Source organism: Homarus americanus, unplaced genomic scaffold, assembly GCF_018991925.1.
Source record: "Homarus americanus isolate GMGI-L3 unplaced genomic scaffold, GMGI_Hamer_2.0 scaffold6317, whole genome shotgun sequence".
Lineage (NCBI taxonomy): Eukaryota > Metazoa > Arthropoda > Malacostraca > Decapoda > Nephropidae > Homarus > Homarus americanus.
The window spans coordinates 21,211,763-21,223,769 of NW_024730668.1; the positions used below are offsets into that span (position 1 = coordinate 21,211,763).

The 12,007-nt window shown below is 36.0% G+C and overlaps 1 protein-coding gene across 3 annotated transcripts in view; it reads left to right on the forward strand.

Annotated features, from left to right (window-relative positions):
• Positions 1-12,007, forward strand: part of LOC121867314 (ATPase family AAA domain-containing protein 2-like) — a 78,237-nt gene that overhangs the window by 21,965 nt on the left and 44,265 nt on the right. For 2 of the 3 annotated variants that reach the window (XM_042367221.1, XM_042367222.1), the window contains one exon: positions 10,102-10,311. In XM_042367221.1, coding sequence (XP_042223155.1) covers positions 10,102-10,311 — 210 coding nt within the window. Of the gene's footprint in view, positions 1-5,747; positions 5,889-10,101; positions 10,312-12,007 lie in introns of all 3 variants that reach the window. The other variant, XM_042367220.1, reaches the window with a different exon arrangement.

The window sequence follows — 12,007 nt, forward strand, 5'->3', positions numbered from 1 at the left end:
TATATATATATATATATATATATATATATATATATATATATATATATATATATATATATACACAGTATATATATATACACAGTATATTCAAAAAGTTCGGTGAATGGTACCTCTTCCAAGGAATGAGTGAATTATGGTCTGACCGGTGGGTGGGGCTTACATCATCCACCCTCCTAGTTGCCACCAGACACCATTACAGTATGTTCCTTGGCATGGCTTTGAATGAGGTCGTGTCTGTGGCATCTGGTGCATTTGGCCCAGTTTGAGCAATGTTCAAACATGAAATTTAGCTTTAAGCTCGGCAAGACGGCAACAGAAATACACAACATGCTTATAACGTTGAATCCACTTGAAAACAGTCTTCTCTTTCCCTCTCATATCTTTAAGGAGTTTACTTGTATATACAAAATTTCCATTTCTAACTATCAATTTTCAAGTAATAAATAGTTTTCAGAAATGCTTAAATTTAACTCTCTTGCCATGTACACAATGCCAAGTTTCAAGGACGTGAAAGTCAAGCCCCTCTAATCTGGCACCCTGTGGTTGAGCATGATTTGTGGTTGTCTGTCTTGGCATTTGTTCCTTGTGCTCTTACCTATAATAGTTTGTTTATATCCACCAGTGTGGCCTCTCAGTGTTCTGTGCTTTTATTTTGTTCTAATATACTCTTTAATATGTCTTTAAAGAGTGATGGTAAGTCTACATAAGCTACATCTATGTAAAGTACAGACATTAATATACTACAGGTATTCCCTCCGAACACATAAATTATAGTCTATATAAATTCACCAGATATTAAGATATGTATTGTATGCAGTACAGTATTTATATATACAGTAGTAAATGTATGCACTAAATATTGGTAACTGGAATGTTTTGTTCTTCACAGACATATATAGTGTACAGCTGCACCTGGCTTATGTAAATTACAAACTTAAATAGTCCTTTGAATACATTTTACAGAACACTATTAATTACTTTGTACCAGTGGTCCCCAACCTGCACCCGTGGAACCATATTATGGAGCCCGCAAGGGTTTATTAGAAAATTTTAAAATATTTGGGGTTCTTTGTCAGATTGAAAATAATGAAAATCTGTACAGTAATAACTTGATACGACTTTAGTGAGAGAGAGAAACTGCCGTTTGTCCCAAGTCTGTTGTGTACAGGATGTGTGTTTTTACCCGACTGATCCCAGAGAGAGAGAGAACAATCCTGATAGTGTAAATGTAAAATGTATGTAACTGGTAACAGGTAATTGTGTTAAAACTGCAAATAACTGTAGTATTAAGATTTTTTTTCTCGAATGTACAGGTAGATCTAAAGTTTTGGCGCCCTCCACTATTTGCTATGGCAAATGTGGCCCAGAGCCTATGAAAGGTTGGGGACCATGGCTCTGTCTGATGTTTTTTAATTACTATTTTAAATAAAAACCACCCAGATATTAAAATATATATCTCAGTTTTTTGTGGGCTTTCCTTGGTGATGGGCAGATTATTACTTTATTATGTACCCTGTAATTACTGCACAGTAAGATCTCATATTTCACTCGCAATTTCAATTGGCATTTTTGAATTTCGCGAGCACTACCTAATGTAACATAGTCTTATATTTGGCGTAAAATGTCGTGAATTTTGCGAGATCCGGCCAGCTGAACACGAGATCCAGCCTGCTGAATGCTAGCCACCATCTTGAATGACATCATAGCCCTCATACCAGTTACAGTCATTTCTGCTACAATGCGTGTTTTGTCAACGCGAATTGGTTGCAACGCAATTGATGAATAGGGGAAGGCTGTTTGTAAAACTCGAACTTTTGCATACGAATGTTGGCTATAGCGCTATTCCATCCTCAACGTTTTAAGCGTGGCGCGGGGTTATGCAGTGTTTACAGTTCATGTCCGACATCACATGTTCAACTGATTCGTGTCTTTTGTTTGTGAAGTGTTTTTTGAGAGGTATGTATTTTTTTTTATTTTTTATTTTTTTTTTATTTTTTACTAATTTTGTTTGCAAATTTAGCTATTACCCATAAATACTGGATGAAAAGAAAAAGTAAAAAGAATGTTTCACAGTAGGACTAATAATGGTTTACACCAGTGCTCTCAGTTTTCATCATGTGATCAGTTGAATCGCATGGTTTCTGTCAATTACTCTGTGATTTTCACTATTTTCTCCAATTTTGTTGTGTTAGCGGTGAATACGGAAAGGCAAGGTAAGAAGAATGTTTCCAAGAAGCGTTCTGGTGATTGAATTGCCGGTGGTGAACGTGAACGTAAAAGAGGTTTACAAGAACGCAACTATTTCGTTGTAGCCCGCGCCATCCTAGCGACCGCCCTGGCTGTTATTGTGTGCTTTTTTGGGTGGTGCTACCACCTGCCGAGGCCAAGATAATGGCCTCTACCTCTACTGGGGGGTAACACTGGTGCTGGTGGGACAGACTCACCTAAGCAGCCAAATAAGACTTAAGCTGACCGTCTGGGGTTTGGAAATTTCTGAGGGTGCCTGTACGAAATGTTCACACAATTACTCAAGGTACTAGATGTTTGGACCCAAATTCTGGAACAGGGTAGTTATATCGACAATATATACCTACATTTTGCCAAGGCTTTTGACAACATACCACATGAAAGGCTGAAAATTAAACTGGAAGGGTATGGGAATCGGGGAAGTGTCCTAGCATGGATCAGAGACTTTCTCCATGACCGCAGGCATGGAGAAAGTCACAACTGATGTACCACAGGTCAGTTTATTAGGCCTGCTGTTGTTTGTTTGATTCATAAATGACATGCCTGACACTGTGCATTCCCCCATACAAATGTTAGCAGATGATGCCAAGTTATTTTGGGAAATTAAGAACCAAGCAGACTGTGAAGAGCTGTCGAAGGATCTCTGTGAACTTCAAGAATGGTCGAAGAAATGGCTGCAAAGGTTCAGTGTCACGAAGTGTACGAGGCTGCACCTGGGATGTACCAACGGAAAGGATGCATATCATATGTCCCAACTGGATGAAGAAACTGCATTGATTGAAACAATGTAAAAATGACCTGGGTGTGTACGTTGACAATGAGCTGAAGTTCTCAGGCCTTTGCGAGAAGAAGGATTGGGCAACTAAATTATTGGGTCTTATAAAAAGGTCGTTCAGATATCTAGACGTTTCGTCCCTCGTAGCAATCTTCAAGAGTGAGGTGCTTCCCCGTCTGGAGTACTGTCACCCCGTCTGTTCCCCGAGATAGGCTAAGGACTTTGGCACCACAGCTACCTTGAGAGATTAGAATGCCTGCAATTGCCTAGCTTACCGGTATACTACAGACGGGCAAGGTGGACCCAACTGAGGTTTATAAACATCACAAAGGGCGCTACTCAGTCGAGTGTCCTTACCTGGAGCTGGTGGACGCTCGCCCCACAAGGGGTCACAGCTCAAGGTTGAAGAAGTCACAGGTCCAGAAAACTGTGAGGGGGAACTTTTTCGGAGTGAGAGTTGTGAATTCTTTCAAGACCAGACTTGACAAGCACTGGAGCTGGCTCAGATGCATTCAGGAGCCAGTGCATGCCCAGTACTTGCCAACAGTGTGTAACAGAGACATGGCCGACCGCCCAAGCAGCTAACGAGCCAATTAGTGGTGAAGAGGATAAAAGTAAAAAAAAGTATACTGTAGACTCAAATCTGGGCTCCTTGGGGCAGAAATAGTTTTGAAGATTTTCCGGTTTCCTGGGTTCTAGGTCATCCATATTACCCCAGGCCCACCAGGAGTGACTACATCAAGTTTTGCTCCCACACACTCATACTCGGTTCAATGTTTGTTTTACTGTTTAAATAATAAAATAAAGACAACATCATTGTATGCATACTTTTGATAAACAAAATAGAAGTTGAGAGTTTCCTTAAAATGAATGGAATGGGTTTGTCGATGTTCCAGAAACTTTTACTGTAATGAGTCGCAACGTTTGTCGGAATTATAAAGTTCATAAATAAAATTATCTGATTGAATGAATAGCCCACTAGCTACATTCAATACTGTTTGTCTGTTTCTAATTATTATTGCTTTCACATAACTTTTGAAATTAATACTGGTCATATTCAACCAAACATTTGAGGCAACTACTGTATTGTATACCAGTTGCTACTTCTCGTCACGCAGCTCATTTGATTGTGTGTAGCAGTTTCTCGATAATTTCTGTGACCTTCAAGCAGCTACAGGGTATCTCTGAGCTGAATAAAATCGACTTGCTTTAGCCAAATAAAATATTAAAAGTGGCGACCCCATCGTGAAAGGGTTAATGTGTTTATTATCAGCTTATAATCATCGTGTACACCAAAAATATTGTTATTAAAAATATGTTTGTAGGATTTTAAGACATTTGGGGATTTTTTATTTTTGTGTAGGAACGTATCTCAGGGGATTTCTGAAGTTTGGAGCCATGGATAATAGATACATTACACGAACCATATGGGAAAGATAGTGTGCTATTTAAAACATTTCGGTGATAGCCACTGGTCTTAGATTGAAATACCTGTACTGCATATACTGACAGGATATTTTGGTTTGATTTTAGGTCAAACTAGTTTTTTGTATTATTGATGTGTCATTGATGCATTTAAGGGATTAGTTGATCACAATAATAGTTGGTTCAGAGTTATAATTCTTTTTATCATTTAAGACTAAGTTAAAGTTATTTTCCAATTTATGAACAGTTCCAAATTCAAATCCAGCCTTAATAATTATGATAGTGGTAGCTTATGCTATTTCGAACTTCAATAGTTAAGCACAGCATTTTGTAAGTTCAGCACTGTAGAGATATTTACTGTAATATACAGTACAGTACTTAACTTTAATTTCTCTTTCACAATGGGACATAGAAGATTGTCTGGGCAGGACATTGGTTTGACAGATAGGACTGGTCTGGTCAGGCAGAAACTGGTGTGGGAGTGAGAGAATAAGCTATCGGAGAGTTCCGGGTTTGAGGGATTCCTTCTAAATGGAGATTTTACTGGACAGAATATGATTTGTGTATGTAATAATGTAATTCGTCTATACACTTTCAGTGATTTTAGAAAAAACTTGTACAGTACCTGATGAACTTTATGTACAGTACAGTATTGGTTGAAGTCTTTTGTTTGGAAGTCATATACACTAACCAATATAGCTTACACTTACTCGGAAAAATAAACAAAAACATTGGAAGTAGGATTAAATAGTGGTGCTTTGTTTTACTGTACTGTAGTAAGTACAGTCAGTACATGATCTCTTGGTGTCTTTAGGAAATGTTTTAAGATTTTTTTCAACAAACATTACTGATATCCTAGGCATTGCCTGGTGACAACAGCCTTTTGGGATCTAAAGTGATGTGCTGTAGATTGGGAAATTTAATGCAGTCAAGAAAACTTCAATGTGATTTGTGTGAGCCTGATTATATTGAAACAAACAAGGCTTCATGGATATAATTAAAAAGTCAAAACTTGCACAGTTATCCGGTACTACGTATACTGTATTAGCGAATGCTCCAAAATTATGATACTATTCCTTTAGAAGCCTTGGCTTGGAATTTTTAATTGTGCTTCATGTAATGCTTAACAAGTGGGTTTATGATTTTGGATATCTTACCAGAGATGAGATTGTAGTTATTTTGATGGCAGTCTGTCCAGTATTTAATGCATTGAACAGCAGGAATCAAATTATGAAGCTGAATGTAGTTTTTGTTTGGTGATATCATTATTCATTAAAGTGTGAATTTTTTTGGTATACAGCTGCTCTGAGAAAACTGAGAACGCGAACCCTGGCCGTTTTGCTGTCTCGCTCGCTTGCGGACAAAAAACTGAAGGGCTGGGCCAGGAAGAGACCTTCGTGTTTCTCCTGTGAAGAGGCTCCTAGGCCTCAACCCAGCAGAGGTAGCCTATTCCCCTTTCTCCCAACATGCAGAACCCTCCCTTCCCTTCTTCCCACAACTTGATCTTTTCCCCATCAATGTGGCAAGAGAAGTGCTGGCTGAAATGGTGATATGTGCTTTATTTTTGTTGGCATTCAGACGCTAATAAAAGCTTTGCATGGCCTCGTGATAAATTTTTAATTTATGGTACCGTACTCTATTATTTTGCTGGGATAATATATGAATTTATATGTTCTTATTAAGCACAGCTATTAAGTGAAAAGGGTGATATTTTTTTTTCATTGTGCTCTATGAATTTCACTTCCTACAATGAACCAACCCTCAAGCAATTCTAGTAACTGTTATGTAATGCTTTCTTACGTATGTCATTGATTTGCTTGCTTTATTTAGAGTTACAAAGTTACATGAGAGATAACTTTTGATATTTTGTGTCTATCCCATAAGCCTAAAGCCTTCTCCACACATTTCTTCTCTTATCTCTTCTTTGTATACTTTACATTGTTTTTTGGGGGGTTTCTTCTTTCGATTTCATCACCTTTTCTTTCTTATTTCACTCATGTAAACTCTTCGGTTATCCTTCTTTTTTTCTCTCCATATGTTCATCCCATTTCAATACTCAATGTTTTCTTCTATAAGTGTACTCTCCTTATCCTCAACTTTTATTTTAAATCCATTTGGGTTGCTTGTGATTTACCTTCCATTCTATTGTTGCAGTGTATTAAATCTCTATACAGTATATAGAAGAGCTAGTTGTATCAACCTTTTTGTGTTAAGCATCCTGTAGTTTATCATCTTCATTTTATTATTAGACACTATCCACCAGGGATTTGCCTACTTTTCAACACACATTAGCTTTCATTCTCTCATTGCTGAAAATTTTATCCAATGTTTAAACACTTAATCTCTGCCATATCCATTCAGTCATGTCTCAAATTCTAATTTGATTTCTCAGACACATTCACTTTACTATGACAATGCACCTCCATTAGTTTCTGGACTTGCACTCGAACTTGAATTACAACACTTATTTAATTGGGTATTTAGTTTTCCATTTCAGAATTATCAGTACAGTACATTACTGTGTGTAGTTGCAATAGGAATTTGAAACTTGACAGAATAGATGAAATTAAAATTTTCTCGATCAGATTGTAAAGCCTTTGCCGAAACTCTTGGCTAACAATACAATATAAAATTAATATGATGCACATCTAAATTAAATTGTTTTATGATTTGCATCTCTTTCTCTACATCCAAATTTCATACTAAGGAAACTTGAGATAAGACTTCTTAAGTCATCAGCCATAGCTGAACTGTATTTTGTATTGGTTTCGAGATCTTTTTTTCCAATTCCTTTCAATTTGATTTTTCACTTTGAACATACTACTGTATACTGTACAGTACTGTATTTGACTTGATAAGATACCCAGTAAAAGTTGATTTTCATAAAGGACACAAAACTGTTTATTATTACTGTTGCTTCATACCGTATTTCAGAGTTTTTAATAAATTATTAGAAAATTATTAAAAAATGTGTCCCCACAAGTTATGCAAAATTCGGCAGTATTTTGCAGATTTGAAATGAGTGATGATTGATTGTTTTTAAACGAGGGGGGGGGGAGGGGAGCTTAAAGTGATAAATTGGAGGCAAAAGAATTCAAAAGAGGACATCTAACAAAATTTTAAATAATTGAAATTGATGTGCTCATTGAATGACCAGATCTTCAATTACAGTGATTGTCATTGGTCCAAATACTGAGTTAATTGTTCACTGCTCTTGCTTTATAGAGTACAGTAATATGTTAAAAGTGACACATCTAAGCTGGGTATAAGATCGTTTGACTTATTTATTATTGGTCGAGGGTGGTACAGTATGCTATTACAGTAAAGCAAAGTTTTGGGCACATTGGTAAAATGAGATCTTTTATCCTTTTTCAGAGTTAATATATTTCACAAATGAAGTTGCCATTACTTGCTATGGTATAAAAAGATTAGATTGCTACTCAGTAAATTGTCATGGGAATGTCACTTCATATTATGATACATGTTGCAGTGCTAGCTAACTTCAGGTAAAGGACCAATGCAGCCATAGCACTTGATCTTGATGTACAGTAGTTATTCTGCTTCCCATTTTCTTTCTCAATTCTACACAAATAGTTTTACTGGTAGTTTTATCCACTCATTACATCATCATTTTATGTACCATGAGTTCATAATGCATCTCTGTCTTTTTCCAATATTTATCTCTACATTACTGAGTCAGTTCTTACATCTTTACACATATTCTACTCTATATGGAAGCCCTTACCTGATCTTGGTACTGTAACTCTCTTTGCACATTAGGCTATAAATGCACAAAAAATTTTGTAATATCTCTCCAAGTTTTTATCACGAGAAGCTTTCTTTAGAAGAGTGAATATTGCATTCACATCCTTTTGTTTTTCTAACATCTTCTATGACAAACTATTTATACAGTATATTAAAAAGTGGATTAATATGTCTTATCCTTGTTGAGGAATGTATGTTTTAATTATTTTATATAGAAAAGTTAAGAAGTAAAATGAGACAATCATGAGTACGGGGTAAATGTGTTTAGCATGTGCACTCGGCTGAAATATTGTTGAGAATCCCCATTACCGTACTCAGGTGAAGCCAGCAATCTGTAGCAAGAGAAAATGTAGTAGGTGAACAGATGGGCATCAGTCCTGAAGTGCTTGCCTCCTCATTTCTTTGCTACTAATTTTTGTTTTTATTTGTAAAATTTTATTAGGGTAGTAGAATCCTATCTGATTATATGTCAAAAGTGTTATCAAAATATATTAGTTTTATTTCACTCTGGTAACAACCAATCATGATGTTGCTTGTTTTTCATATGACCAAATATTACTACAATAATTGCAGTCTTTCGGAGGTTAAATCTCCAAAATCAAGTGACACCCATCTCAACAAGGATAAAGAAAGGTGAAAGGTTATAGGATCTGTAATTTTGGTGCATGTGCCTAAATTGTACACAATACAGGCATTTTGTAATCAAGTGGCAAGAGTGTAAAAGGCTTTATTCTTATCTCAGAAAGCCTAGAAATTTACTTGTTTGGAGAAAATTGGAATGTCAAGAGGGAAAAGTTTCAAAATTTCAATAAACAAGTAAATAGAGGTGTAATTTATATATATTTTAAAAAATGTGATGTTATTTGAAGACTTAGATTAAAAATATTTTATCTTTTCATGTTGGTTAATGCAGAAAGATTGCCTAGTTCTCACTGGAAGGAGACATTATTATATTGAATTTTGAGGACTACAAAATTTTTCATTTGAAAATTGGTTCGAAAGAATCTTTGGCCTAATTAGGTACAAAATATACCAATATTGTATGTTGAATTTTTTAACTTGGCTATAATTTTGTGCTAATGCACATAATTTTGGTGTGCAGTACAATTGAAAACTGTTGTAAATTCCTATACATTAGGAAAGGTCGAGAAAGAATGAAGCTTGTAGTGAATGGCATTTGCTTCTATATTGACTTGGGAAGCACTGGTAATGCTTTTTGTGTTCTGTGCATTAAGTGCTATGTAATTGAAAAAATTCTTCTTCATTAATCAGACGTATTTAAAACGTTATGCTTTGGGTATCCTGTCAACCACTGAGTCATAGCTACTCAAATGACTGATTTTCATCCATATTTGTTTTAGTCTTTGTTAATGCATCTTACATAATATTTACAGTTGCAGTATTATAAGACATGACAGACATATAAGAAAACCTTGCACTCACAAACTGGTATATGTATATATACATTGTTTTTCATTTATTTAAACAGTTCAAACATGTATACTGTATAGACATTGTATTGGTCTCTCTCTCTCTCTCTCTCTATATATATATATATATATATATATATATATATTATATATATATATATATATATATATATATATATATATATATATATATTATATAATATATATTATATATTATATACGTATTATATATATTATATATTATATATATATATATATATATATATATATATATATATATATATATATATATATATATATATATTATATATTATATATTATACATATATATATATATATAGCTCGATAGTGTATTTTTCAAGAATACTTGAGCTTCTGATAACCACAAACCATGCAAGAATTTTTCGGCCAAATTATGTTGAGGTATGTAGATATGATAGATTTTTATTTTTCCCACAGATTCCCCACGGGGAAGGCCTTCTCGTATAAGACAAGATGAGGTTGTTGCCGTTGAAGCGGATACCGATACAGATGATGAAATATATAGACGTAGTCAGTCACGCCGAACTCGTGGCCAACGCACCAAAGATAATAAAAATCCAATTAAGAAGGAGTTTGTAATGAATGGTGATGATCTTGGAGATCACAACCACATTGAAGAGGATGAAGGTTGGTTTTCTTGTGTTTATTGCAGTTACATTTCCATTGTTTGCTGCTATCCTGTGGATATAAAACACTACATTGAACTTGATTTAAACTTATTTTCCATCCTATGGGACCACTGCTAATTAAACTGTTTGTTACCATGAAGATGGAGACACATACAGTACATATACTCAAGCATAAATATTTAATTGGTACCCTGTACTATAGGGAAGTACTGAAAGATTGAGGTGAAAGGTTCTTTGAGACCTGTAGAATTAATGACGTGTGAACTCCGATTTCTCTACATCTTATGTGCAGAAGGGAATCATCAGTGTTTTACAGCCAATTTCGACACTTGCTTGCATTTGCCGTGATTACCTCATGGCAGCTTTCCATGCTGCATGGTTACTCTCCATGGGTACTGTTGTATGCCAATGACTTAGTGCTGATAACAATTAATATTAAAGAGACAACAGAGAAATTTAAGAAATGAAAGGAATGAATGGGTTAAGGGTTTGAGAGTGACTGTGGTGAAAACAAAATGGAAAATGGCTATGTGCTGTCCATAAGAAAGGTGTTAACAGTAACTCATTAATATGCAGTGAATGTGGAAGGTAAGTACACACGAATTGCAGTGGATTTGATGGCAGAATGCAGAATATTGCGGACTCTTAAGTACAGTAATCTAGAAGTGCAAGTTGTCGTAGCAAGGGTTGAGAACCTCAAAATTTTTGGGATATGCCCAGACAGTGTTGATAAGTTCTATTACCTGAGTGTGATCACTGCTGGTGGGGTGCCAAAGCCTGCTCAGTTGCAAGAGTCAGAAATGATTGCAGTAAGTTTAGGTATTGCTGCCTTTACTGATGGCAAGAGAACCTTCCCTCTGCACGATAGGATTGATGTATGCAACTGATGTGAGAAGTGTGATGTTGTATGGCAGTGTAACGTGGCAGTTAGAGGATGACATACACAGGGTTGAAGAAGCTGAATTGATAATGGTGAGGTGGATGTGCGATGTGACACTGAAAGACAGGAGGTCCTGTTCAGTTAAGAGGGTGGTTGGGTATTGCGATTATTGGCGAGTTCTGCGTAGAGGTAAGCTGAGATTGTTTGATCATGTGGAAAGATTGGATGAGGCTAATTCAATTAAGAGGTGCCTGAACCTAAATGTGAAGGTGGGGAGAGGTAAGAAATGACATTGGATTTAAGAATCCTGACAAGAGATTGCAAGAGACTTTGTAGTATAAAGAGCTGCACTGAAATGACTAACTGCAGGGAAATTTTCCTCCATAAGAATTATTGGAATAAAGGGGGGGGTGGGGGTACATTCCTATTCATCACAAAAAATGTTGACCATGGGTATGTAATTGGAGTTTTTTACTCTAAAATTAGAGCCTGATAATAGCTCCCCAGACATTCTGAATTCTAACTACAGAATGTCTCAGGAAAATTGGTCTCTTTTTACTACATGTAGGTATTATATTTCAGCTCAAAATCCTGCATCAAGGTCCAGAATCCCTGTTCCCAGATGCCTTGCCTGCATACCTTGACTGTAAACTGTCCATCTCTCTCTACTGCATTTTTCACTCCCCTTCATCTTCTTCACCCTTTCCAGTATTTCCCAACATCCTCTAATCATCCCCCAACTTCTTTTAGTCCTCCTGAGCCACTGACATTTTCCCTACAGGTATTTCTTTTTCCTGCCTCTTCCAGTTCTCCC